Source organism: Drosophila novamexicana, unplaced genomic scaffold, assembly GCF_003285875.2.
Source record: "Drosophila novamexicana strain 15010-1031.04,08,12 unplaced genomic scaffold, DnovRS2.1 tig00000072-arrow-arrow-pilon, whole genome shotgun sequence".
NCBI lineage: Eukaryota > Metazoa > Arthropoda > Insecta > Diptera > Drosophilidae > Drosophila > Drosophila novamexicana.
This window is the reverse complement of record NW_020824771.1, coordinates 1,605,681-1,618,661: the sequence shown is the minus strand read 5'-3', so window position 1 is coordinate 1,618,661 and position 12,981 is coordinate 1,605,681. Positions and strand designations below refer to the sequence as shown.

The 12,981-nt window shown below is 38.3% G+C and overlaps 2 protein-coding genes across 2 annotated transcripts; both read right to left on the bottom strand.

Annotated features, from left to right (window-relative positions):
* Positions 1 to 3,160: 3,160 nt before the first annotated feature.
* On the bottom strand, positions 3,161 to 3,688 carry LOC115771514 (protein Diedel-like). The gene has a single exon (XM_030717249.1). It carries the CDS (start codon positions 3,661 to 3,663, stop codon positions 3,250 to 3,252), a length of 414 nt encoding a protein of 137 aa, XP_030573109.1. The 5' UTR covers positions 3,664 to 3,688; the 3' UTR covers positions 3,161 to 3,249.
* Positions 3,689 to 5,373: 1,685 nt separating this feature from the next.
* Positions 5,374 to 6,428, bottom strand: LOC115771491 (protein Diedel-like). The gene is made up of 2 exons (XM_030717214.1): positions 6,000 to 6,428; positions 5,374 to 5,757 (listed from the first exon to the last, which is right to left on the bottom strand). Exons 1-2 carry the CDS (start codon positions 6,408 to 6,410, stop codon positions 5,713 to 5,715), a joined length of 456 nt encoding a protein of 151 aa, XP_030573074.1. The 5' UTR covers positions 6,411 to 6,428; the 3' UTR covers positions 5,374 to 5,712.
* Between the last annotated feature and the right edge of the window lie 6,553 nt (positions 6,429 to 12,981).

Genomic DNA, 12,981 nt, shown 5'->3' with positions numbered 1-12,981 from the left:
ACTTTTGGCTGCTGGCTGGTTGGTATTTGTCAATTAATCAAGGCAGGCAGCTCAATTAAAATTTTACACAAGACATTGGCTTAAAAGAGTTGCCAATTCTGAAGTCTATTAAATTTTAATTTGCTTCAAGTGCCCAGCTTGCAATTAAGCTGCGCAACGGCTAACTAAGCCAACCGAGAACCGAGACAGTATCATTGAAGGCTTTAAGGTTGGCATTATAAACGCTCAACATAAAGCCCAGTCTATTATTTTTTGGCATTCTCGAACGACTTGTAGTTCTTTGAAAGTTCTAAATGTAATAGAACACATATTTTGTATATTTATTAATATATATTAACAAAGTGTCGAACTTAACTAGGAAAATAAAAATATGAAAAGTAATTTTTAACAAACAACACAAACAAAGAAAATATAAGTAAACGACACAATATTATTAACTAAAGCATAAACAATTTACTATAAGTTTGCTCTCATATTAAAAAGTAAATTATTTTTTAATAACATTTAATTTATATACTATGCAGATGGACAAAACCAATTTATTCAGATAAAAAAGTATGATTTATGCCAAGGAAATTAAGTTAATATGCGTCACGTAGGGTCTGCCACGTAATAAAGCTTATTTATATATTTATATATTTTGATTAAATACAAATAAGCTGCAGAGCTTAAAGTTGGTTTGCTTTCTGCACATATTGTCGATTGAATTTTTGTCATATTTTTGATAAATCAAAGCAAACAACATCTCTTCGTCATGTTACTTGTTTACTATTTGTTTGCTTTAATTTTTCCTCTCGACAGTTTCCCATCGTTACGCTAAAAAACTACCCAAGCTTCAAACTTTCGGCGTTTTCTTGAACAGGTACATATTAGACAAGTAGAGAGCGCATCTGTGGAGCGTCTGTCATTTGTTTTCCTCTGTGCCAAACTAGGTTTCAGTTGTTCACATGGAACATTGCTGAACATTCAGTTCGAATGACACATTCTCCATAGTTTGTGGTGCCTCCCAGCCGACACATGCTGCTCAGATGTTTGTCTGTTTCCACATTGAAAATGTGCTTAAATTGTACTTAAAATGCGCATTGCGTGTTTGGCAGGCACAGAACATGGCCCAGTTAACTGTATGCCCGCCTCATTGGTATGTGGCAAAGGCAATGTCTGTCAGGGCTTTTGGGACGGAAATCACTAGAAGCGACTGATGTGGCAGCGGCACCTGGGCACGTGGCCAAACAATGCTGTGGATGTTGCATATGCTGCAAGCGGATTCGTTGAAATTTTCAAAACGCAAACAGTTAAGCTTTCTACCAAGTGATTTCTTGGCGAATGCAAAGATTTACCAAGGGGGAAATTAAGTTTTCGTTGCGTGTAGAAGCTTATGCTTTACATCAGCAGGAGCAGATTTTCAATTTGCAAATCAATGTTGATTTTTTTTTTTGTATGCAGCCAGACGCTATTTTAATTGATTCAGCCCTCCAGCGACTGTATAATTATGTGACAGCATAAATTGATTTGAGAGATAGGCAAATTGAGAGATGCGTAGTGCTGACAGCTGTCAGGCTAGGCCAGCAAAAAAAAAAAAAAAAATACATAAATAAAAACCAACAACAAATAACACACGCGGCGTATGCGTGATTTGAATGTGTGTGCCCTACGATTCAATATGCCCGAGCGTTGACGTTCCCTAGACATAATTTCATTTCGGCTCACATTTATTATTCCCAACGCAGAGGGCATACTTCCAGGGCTGTTTAGCTCTAAGCTATTAATACATGTGCCCTGGCTTAGCATAAAATTCTCGTTTCGCAGTGCAAAACAAAATATTGAAAATGTACAAAAATCAATTTCCACGCAATTTAATGCAAATTATATGCAAGCACCAGAGCTGAAAGCATTTAAAGTCTTAAATTCATCAGCTCAAGAGCTGAACACTGCTCGTTGCCAAAGGAAGAAGTCCTCTTAATAAAAATACCAATTACCACAAAGGCAAAGGAACGCAGGCAGAGAGGCAGACAGGCGGTCAGGAAGGCGACTTGCAGCAACTTGAGTGCTGTCGTCTCTAGACACCTCCCAGAATATGCAATAGTTTTTATTTTATGCCTAACTTGAAACGGCCCTGATGAGCATCCCGACAGACTTGTCAATTCAAATAGAATAAAGGGAATAATAAGCTTTCTTTAAGGCAAATGTAAATGAAAAGCAAAGAAGTTCCATTGGTCAGCTGACCTTTTAAGATAATCAGAATAATAATCATCCACTAAAAGCAGAAATATACACATAATTGCGACATTTTATTTATGGCAAAGTTCTTCAGGTCATCTGAATATTTTATGTTAAATTGCAGTTATTGTTGGGTTCCACTTTGAAACATAGTTAAATATTGGCATACCTAACTATGTTATTGATAAGTTTGCAATTCTTTAGAATTCTCTGGCCTTTCAAGCGTCAACAACAGCTTCACTCGCAGCGCATACAAATTTGCACAACACCCTGACTCTGCTAATGATTCTTGGAACTGTTGTGTGTGGTCAGCGAGTCCCGCTGACAATGGCTGCCAATTGCGTCTGTTGCAGAGCCAAACAGGGAATACGGCCACATAACAGAGGCAGTAGGAGAGAGAAACAAGAAGCGGGAGGCGGAAAGGGGTCAGCTGGATTGCCTGGTGGCATTGCAAGCTGTGCTACCGTTTATTGCGCCAGAGGTGGTCAACAGGACGACGGCCATGAGATGCGGACTAATGCTTAGTGGACTGTACTCATACTTGTATACCTCGACGATATACACATAAATACAATATGTATTTTTGTACTTTGTGCGTGTATATGCATATGGCGAGCAGACCATTTGCCTAGCATGTGGTTGGGTTTCAGATCAGCTCAGCTCTCCTGCCTTTGTGCTTGACAAAAAAATGGAATTTTCAACATGTTGCCAAGAGTACCACTTGCTGCCAGCATCAAGGACATGATTACGGCGAACAAAGAAGAAGATTTAAGTGCTCCTACAGTGGGAAATGGCTAGAAAAGTGAAGTCAACACATTTTTGGTCATTCTCTCATTCATAAAGCAGGGGTTGATAATATTATAATTAAAAGATATATTTTGTATTATGCTGATAATCAAAAGTTTTATATATTTAGTACAATGTGAATGCAACAATATTATTGTTGTTGTCAATTGTTATATGGAAGTCAAACTCAATTTCAGTTTCTTATCGCGTGTCTATAAAATACAGAATTCTGTTGTCAGCGCAAATCTAACCGATCTTAGCTTCGTCTAAGATCTTTAGTCCGCTTTCATAAACGCGATCTGCTGCAGATAGACTTGTCCATGACCATCCCAAGAGGGAAACTTTGTACTGCGCTGCGTTTTGAAGAAAAGTTTCTTCCCAACCAGAGCCAAGGCAACCGCCGTCGCAATTGCAGCCGAACACGTTGCATGATCCTCTGCCACAGTAAGTGCCTCTGAGAGCTTCTCCATTGCCGCATATGGTGATAACACATTTGCCGTTATCGGATGCTTTTCCCCCTGCCGATGCGCATGTCCCATCCACCACAGTGTAGTCGATTTTCTTTGCATCGACGCAGCACTCCGACTGGACGACTGGTGCCTGAAGCACCATGAAGTAGCACAAGGCGATAGCCATGTATACCAAAGCGTTGTGATCCATTGGAAAAGTGCCTGGCGGGATTGAATGTCTTCTGGGAACTGACCATCAGCTAGGTGCACAGAGTTATTTTATAGCAGAATAGCAGATGACATTTTTTGCTAGGAATTCCAGTGAAATGTGGAGATAAGCAGATGCTGATGGAATAAACAGTTGCCGACACGCTGTGCTTGTTATTATTGTTGTATATTTCTTGATAATTGTGTGTTTTAAATGTGCAATTAGCATGTGCTGATAGGTCAAATGTCTACATACGCACACACATTTAAAATAAGACCTCTTGCTACTTATATATATAATATTAATGGCGCTAAAGAGCGCTACCCTACCTTACCCAACCATGATCCTAGTGCGCATAATTAGCGTAAACTTCTGATTCTTCTTTAAACATTATACATTTGCAACGCATGGATATACATAATATAATTTCCAGATTTATTGACATTTAAATGGCTAAAATTCATTTCACGAAAAGCTTGGCGTGATTTGTCCCGTGCATCGGGGTTGTGGGTTCTGATCACGATTGGGCGAGCGTTTTTGTGGATAGTTGGCCGCGATGTGGGTGCAACTCATTACCCGAAGCTCGAATAGCAAGTCGGAAATACTCTTTATAGTGGTTGTCGGAACCGACTCAAGCTTTCTGGTGCGGCACCAACAACAAAAATAAAACAAACGCTTATCAGACTCTACTTAGCCGGACAATTGCGCTGTCACGACGTTTAGCAATAAGGCAACATGGGCTTGGAAAAAAACGTTGCAAGCGTTTTGTAGACATGTTACCAAAGCGCGCATCCATAATTATATGTTGCTAACATTATTCAGCGACAACGAATTATTTTCTTAAGCCGAACTATAATTTTTTGAGATTTTCAAGCTGTGTGATTTTTCAAGCCTAGACTAAGTGTTGATAACCAATCAATCAATTAATCAGTCAATAAGTCTTATTTATATAAAAAGTATTCGCAATTATATTAACTGTATGCCTCTACATTTTAGAAGATTTGAAAACTAACTTGCAAATTTATTTAATCAAAAAGTGTAATGCAAGATTAATTGTTCACTTTCTTGTAGTTGTAAAACATTTTCAGCTTTTTAATAATTATCACTTTTATAATTTTGGTTAAAAGTTTCATCAATCAAACGAGCCAACAGTCAAACTTGTTTACAATTATGAAGAGCAGATCATACAGGTAAGCTCGAAAGAAGAAGCGCCAGACGTATAAATAGGGCTGCCCGCTGGAGCTGCGTTGCAGTTGAAGCCGCGAGCTTGCCCTGGACAGATGTCAAGATCGATTTAGAAGCACAAAAGTTATTAAAGAAGAAAGAAAGCGTGTTTTGGCGGGCGCAAGTTGCAAGAATTTCTTTATACATGTGCGCACACACCTTCACGCGCTTCTTTATCGCATTCTAAGTATCAACAGCATTTGAAATGCGATTTTGTTTTCTGTGACGTGTGTATTTTAATTCGTTTTTTATACCCTTGCACTGGGTATTATTAGACATCTCTGACCCCAAAAAGTATACATATTCCGTATTAGTATCAACGAACAAGACAATATACCATGTCAGTCTGTCCGTCCGTACGTCTGTGTGTTTCTATTCGAACTAGTCTTATAGTTTTAAATTGCATTTCTTTTTGGTAGAAGAGGGTTCTGGGTATCCCCCAGTTGGCAACTCCCGACTAGAGTCAAAAGTATTATATATTTCTATTTTGCTTAAGTCACATTATATCGTTGCTTCTTATCACATATATTTAAAATTTTAAATCTAACCGAGGCCGAAATCTTCAGCCCACCATCAAAAACTCTACCTGCTTGCAATAGATTTATCCATGACCATGCCAAGATCCCAACTGTGTACTTTTGGTAGACTTGGAGAAAACGTTCTTCCGAACGTGTTGCACGATCTCTTGCCACAGTGAGTACCTCTGAGCGCTTTTGCTTGGTGATATCACAAATGCCTTAATCGGATGTTTTCCCACAGCTGATGAGCATCTCCCATCCACCACTATGCACTCCGACTTGACTATAGACGCTTGAAACTTCTGTATTATTATACGATGAAGCTGGAAGGCTCGGGGTATCTTCTAGTCGGGCACTAAATAGAATATATTTAGGTTTTTTATTTGGACACAAATATTATGAACTTAACACATTTATTGTGCTATTCTCATTGCATTATAGTGCTTGGGTTGATAATATTATATTAAAAAATTGTATTTTCATAATGCTGATAGTACAATGTCAATGCAACGAAAATATTCAGTTGTTCTATTTAAGTCGAACTCAATTTCAGTTCCTATCGCATGTCTAATGCAGAATTCTGTTAAGTCAACCTACATTTATCTTAGCTTCGTCCAAGATCTTCAATCCTCCTTCATAAACTCGCTCTGCTGCAGATAGACTTGTCCATGACCATCCCAAGAGGGAAACTTTGTACTGCGCTGCGTTTTGAAGAAAAGTTTCTTCCCAACCAGAGCCAAGGCAACCGCCGTCGCAATTGCAGCCGAGCACGTTGCATGATCCTCTGCCACAGTAAGTGCCTCTGAGAGCTTCTCCATTGCCGCATATGGTGATAACACATTTGCCGTTATCGGATGCTTTTCCCCCTGCCGATGCGCATGTCCCATCCACCACAGTGTAGTCGATTTTCTTTGCATCGACGCAGCACTCCGACTGGACGACTGGTGCCTGAAGCACCATGAAGTAGCACAAGGCGATAGCCATGTATACCAAAGCGTTGTGATCCATTGGAAAAATGCCTGGCGGGATTGAATGTCTTTTGGGAACTGAGCATCAGCTAGGTGCACAGAGTTATTTTATAGGAAAAATCAGATGATATTTCTCAAGGGATTTTTGCGGAATGTGAAGATAATGAGCTTTGATTCTGATTTATTTTTATTATAGCCCCATATACTGATGCTGATAACAATGCCTTGCTGCAGTTGCCGAGACGTAGTGTTCGTTGTTAATGTTGTATATATATGCAATTAGCATTTGCTGATAATGTTAAATGCTTTCGTATGCATTTTACTAGTGGATCATTTTTATTCATTTGTTTTCCTTGTTTCTATACCCTTGAAGGTATTATTATTATTTACTTATAAAGTGCCTGCCCCAATCGGATTATTACTACGTATGGCTCACAAAGGAATGTTCGGTCGACAATAAATTTCTTGTAAGACAATTTTGTGGCTTATCAATATACTTGGATTTAATCCAGCATTAATTTGTTTCACTTTAATCCTTATCGTATCACCATTGAAATTAATAACCAATAGCAATAGATATTTCCACACATCTATTTCAAACATAAACACAGTTCTTAATAAAATAAATTAAAATAAATGCAGCTAAGTTTGAAATAATAATGAATATATTTTAAAGCATTTCCTTTGTTTAAGTATAAATTCCTATATAAATTGTTTTGTATTTTGATTTGGAATTTGTTCATTATTTCTCAATGATTCGTCAAGCAGCATGCAGACACCCAAGCAGCAGCTACCCATACAATCCGCACATACACATATAATCCATTATAAAGCTGTGTGTATAAGGTTTCTTTAAATTGGTTTATTGTTGTGGTTGCTGCTGCGAATGCTCTCGTCCCGGTCTCCTGCAGAGAGCAATTGGTTCCAGTTGGGTAAGGGAAGGTCCTTAAAACGTGTGCGGACCCTTTGTCCACTGCATGTGGTCTAAGCTGCCATTAATAATGCAATTGTCGGTGAAGCCGATAAATTGCTGTGGCTTGACAATTTGCAGTGCCAACCGCAATGCAATAAAACACACGTAAAAATCAACACCAAATTTGTTGCAAAACTTGACAAATCGTTCGATTTGTTGGTTGTAAACAAATGCCTTAAATTTTAATTTCAGCTGCTTTTTGGGGCATTTGCAATTCAGTTAATTTGGTTATATGACTGTTGTGTTCTAATTTAAATTAATTTACAAGGCGTGATATGCCCATTATGATTATGATTATGATTAGGAGTATGTGCTCGTGCCAAATTATTATACAAAATTCAAAGCAGTAAGTTGAATTGGCTATGATTCATATATGTGGAGTATGTTTGTGTGCACAACATGTCGTATGAGTAATAAAAATGACACGCAATAATTATGTGTTATCGTTGTATGTCTCTGTGCGTATGTGTGGGTGTGCGCTAATTTAATTTTCTATTAATATAATATAAATGATGTGTAAAATTATACGGCCATGTTCACAATTTTGTATATACAATGATTTTACACTGTTTTTATAGCAAAGATATATAATTCAAAAACTTTAAATATTAAACGAAGTTCTATATTTTATAACAGTGACATTACTTTGCCAGTCATGTTCCCGATCTTGGTGAATTTAATTCTCATAGGATATATTTTAAATTGCGTTTGAAGTCAAAAATATCATTGGGAATGGGCTGGAATCCAAATATTTAAAAAACATTTTCTACCAATCAAAGAAGAATCTCTGATTACTAGCTTTTACGGGTTAGACTATGTGTTAAAAACCAATCAGTCAAGCAATCAATCAATCAGTTTTATTATATTATTCGCAATCATATTTTATTTATTATGTACAAACAACAAAGGCATGCCTCTACAATTTTTAACAGATCGTTAAAAACACTTGCTAATTTATTTTATTCAAAAAATTAAAAATTGAATGCTAGGATTTTTGTTTGTTTAATTTTAGCTATAAAACATTTTAATTTTTTTTTTTTTATTTTTGTACATAATTTTGATTTAAATAGATCGATCAAACGAGCGCTTGTATACAATAGTGAAGAGCAAATCACACATGCAAGCTCGAAGAAGAAGAGCAAGTAGTATAAATATGGCAGTGCATTGAAGCTGCGTTTCAGTTGAAGCCGCGAACTCGCCAAGTGCAGATGGTCTAATAATTGTGTGTATGTGTGCTGAAATCAAAATATGAAAGCAAATCATGCATAATCATGATCATGATCATGCATGATGAGCACGAAGAAGAAGAATGAGCAGCATAAATAAGGCTGCCCGCCGCAGCTGCGTTTCAGTTGAAGCCGCAGGCTCGCCCCGTGCACACGGTCAACTAATTTGTTCGTGCTTGTTTTTAAATAAAGTTATGAGAAGCAGACCGAGGACCTAGCAGTGTAAATACGAGAAGGACATTATCGGTTGAAAAATAAGAAAAGCAGATTAATTAGAAGATGCGGTACCGCTTGCACCTGCAAGGCAGTTTAATGCGGTTTTCAAAGTGAGTACACAATACACGAATTCTTATAATTTCTACACATGACTTAGAATCATAGCTATTATTTTTTAGCTGGCCAGTTTTTATAACTAATTATTTATTATTAATATTATTTCACGTCATCAATTTATTAAATATATTCTAGTTTTTTCTCTTTCAATTCAAATTTTTTTAAGTATTTTGTGCTTAGTTCTGCTGAATATGAAATTCTTCTAGATTCACTCGCACTTAAGAGCTTGTTGCCACACCAAAAGCAGCTTCAACTCGAACCTAATTATGCACCCTCAAGCCCACATTCTAGACAAGATAAACTAATGTCGCTGATTACGATTGTAGTCAGAGAGCTGCGTAGATGTTGCTACGACTGCCGAGCGCTGTGCAAGGCCCCAAAGTATGCCAAGCATTTAACAAATTGAAATTTATAAAACCTTGAAGGGCAAGCCAAGCTAATGCAATGCCAGCCAAGATTTGCTCGAGTCAATGGCTTCAATTTGCTTTTATAGCCACGAGGGACGGCTAGGGCGCGGGGGCTGAAAACTATTTGTCATAGAGTGCAGCGGGCGCGCGGGCCCTAAACTGTGTGCTGATTCCCTTCACTTGTTTGCAGCATCATTTGTAGAATGTAATTGTCGCAATTATCGTAAATTCTCAAGCTGAATTGTTGGCACATTAAAGTAAATTTCAGTTTCTTTGTTTCACACTTTTCTTGGCACTATTTCAGCATTAGGCGAACTTTTGCTAGGCGAAATCAAAACACGTTTGTCAAAACCAAATCGGGGGTTAAAGGAGCCAAAGTCGCGACGGCCTGTTGCACGCCGCGCGAGCTTTCGCTCTTAAGGCTCGCCGAAGCGCTCTCTCTTAGCCGAAATAAGAGAAACCGTGTTTCGACCAATTTATCGTCGAGCGCTTCTCGATTTTGGCTTTGCTATTATGCTAAGTGCGCTGGCTGTACTTTGATGCTGCTAATGGAAGTCTTTGGTGGGAGTAGGGTCTGGGGCTGGGTCTGACAGCTAACATGGGGGCAATGCTTTGGCTGCTTATGCTAAACAAAAACACATTAAGCCGCTCCTTATATGAGCTGCAAAGGTTATTAGGACGAAAGTTGTTGGCCAAAGCAACTGGGTGTGTATGTTTGTACGTGAAGCTATCTGGGAGTGGGGGCGCGGGGCTAAAGGGTAACCAACAGAGCAGCAGGTAATATTAACAAACTTGCAGTTTTCGTAATGGAATTAGCAACGGGTACTATACAACAAAATTATGGAAAGGCTAAGAGACAGCCAGGGCTGCTGAGCTGAAGAAAAAATACAAATTGGATTGGGCTTAATTGCATTAGCTTGTCAGCTAGTTGAGTATTCATGGCAAATGCTTGGCTAAATGAACATTTGCTCAGCACAAGTGCTGGATATGTCCATCAACTTAAACAGCGAAATAGTGCTTAAAGCTGGATGCAAATACTAAACAAAAATTGATATACTCATTTTAACAATTAAGTTCATATTTTAATGCCCATTAGAGACAACGATTTTTGTAGTGTTAAATATATTTTGTATAAACTTTATACATTTTTAAATTAATATTTTGCACATGTTTTCGAATCGTATGGAATTTAATACATGTGACTTAACAAAACTGAATTCCACTGTATTTTGTGGTCTGAATATGCATCAACTTTAATTTTGGCCAAGTCTTTTGGTAACAGCACACAAGGCCCCAGGAGATGGGTCGGGCAAAATGCATATGAATAGCAGATGAAAAGTGTTTGTAACGATAAAGAGAATTTCCCATAAGGCATTTTCTTAAATGGCAAGCGCCTCACAAACAGACACTTACAAGAATGCCTTTATTTGGCTCAAACAACACTTAAAGAAAAGAAATAAAACTTAATTGAAATGTACCTAATATATGTAGAGTACTCTTTGGTGGAAGCATATACGACTAAGAATTTTATCATAAAAATCACTTTTATGATAAAGGAAACTTTCCACACATATACAGGGTATCTGCACATGTATATACAATTTTCGCAACTAGCCCGCGCAATGTGAGATTGCAATCACAGCAGCGAGTACAAAGTCGAGCAGCGCAGCAAACCGCCTGGGGACTGACATGTGCGGTAAATTCATCACACGGCCCTTAAGACCGAGTTCCCAAAATGTGTCAACATGGCGTGGTGTCAAAATGCCTCGTTGTTAACCGTGGCCGTAGCCGGTGCACCTGGAAGCTAAAGCTGAAGCTCTCTAGCCAGGCATGTTGCCTGTCTGCGCAGCTTTGACGAAACGAAAATTTAAATATGCAAGCACACTGCGAGGGAGTCGGGAACGTTGACTATCCATTAACACGTGATGACACCTGCAGCTGAGATTGCCCAAGGCAGCGGGAAGGGGCAGGGTGGCAGGGTGACAACATTGACAACTAAATGTCAATTTATTTTACATCACGCAAGAGACAACGCATCAAAGAGCAAGGTGGCAAAATTCTTGGTAGGTGTGTGCAAGAAAATGTGTGAGAAAGCAGGAAAGGAAGAGAGTGAGAGAAAAGCAATAGAGATAGAGATAGCTACAGATATAAAGAGAAGCCGAGCAGCAACTTTGGACAAGTTTTGACTTTCAGTTTTGCAAATAAGGTGCTAGAGACATGTGAAAAGTTTGCGATAAAGCACACACACACACACACACACATATGCGAGGTGTTCAGGTATTTGGAAGAGTTTGCTAGGTGTCTGTGTGTTGTTTACAAGTTAACTGATTTATGTTTCCTGATTTTGGTAAGAAAGTTTTCATTTAACACATTTAGGTGACACGACACAGCAGCACACCAGTTGAGGGTGTGCGGTTGTGTGTGTGTGTTGGTGTGTGTAGAGCTATTTGCAGTTTTAAATGCCGCATTTAAACCGTGTTCAATCTCTGTATTGAACGGCTTTTGGGGGAATTATAGAAAGTGTCAACATCAATGCGAACCACAAATTGGCAAGTTGAATATATATCTGTTAAATTTAAAAATTGCAAAAGTTTGTAGCATTTAATCTGATAAGCCTTATATAATTGCAAATAATTTATTTCAACTAAAAACCAAAAATTTGCTGAACCAATCCAGGGTATAATAGCTGCATTATTTGCTTTAAGTATTTGTGTGACACAGCATGAAAATAGAACGAATTTCGAAACGCTACAGTAAACGCGTAACTCATACGCCCCATGCGCCACAGTTCCAATCGAAAACTCATTTGACAGAACGCGCGTCCCCCTGCAAAAAAAAAGAATAGATGATAAAATAATAATAGCAAAAATAAGAAGCATATACTTGCATTTGCGTTTTATTCATGGCTTCATTTAAATGGAAATTATTAGTGTCATTTGTAGCCATCGCCCCAGGAACGCGCCGCCAACCAAAAACAAGTTAAATTCTCATAAAATGGCCTTTAGGCAGCGGGAGAGACGGTGCAAGAAAAAGCTACGCCACGGCGCATATGACCTCGGTTAAGTTGTGTTTTTGTACAGCGTCGTCCTGCGGCCCGTTGTCCTTTTGCTTTTTGCGGCGAGGGCCGACCATAATGTTTACATAATTTACTTGCGTCTTGCGTTTAAAGGTTTGAAATGACTTTTTAATTTGGCTTTTCCGTCTTGAGTTACGCGGCGGCAACAAAAAAAAAAAAAAAAAAAGAAAACAAATTCAACTCAAATAAATGCAAATTTCTGCGCATTTTATTGAAAATGTTCTACAGAGCGGAAGTGGCAGACAATCGGCTGTGCCACGAACGTGGCTTGAGTAGCTTGTGGCATATGCGTCGTGCTTTTGTTGTATGTTTTGGGCAGGCAATGAAAATCCATTTCGCATGCATTTCGCCATTAAAAGTTGGAACGAAAAGCAGGAAAAAGGCATTCAATTTTAGTATCCACCATATATATTAACGATAATTGGAAATTTTATTATCGTCTATTGTACTCTTTGCTTTCTTGGAAATATCTGATATGTAAGTAAAACAAACTTGCATTCTCTTAAAGCTCATCTCTTAATAAAAGAGATTCCAAATTGTGGAACCTCACTTAAATCCTCCACACGTCGCTCGCACTCTTATTGATTACCATACTT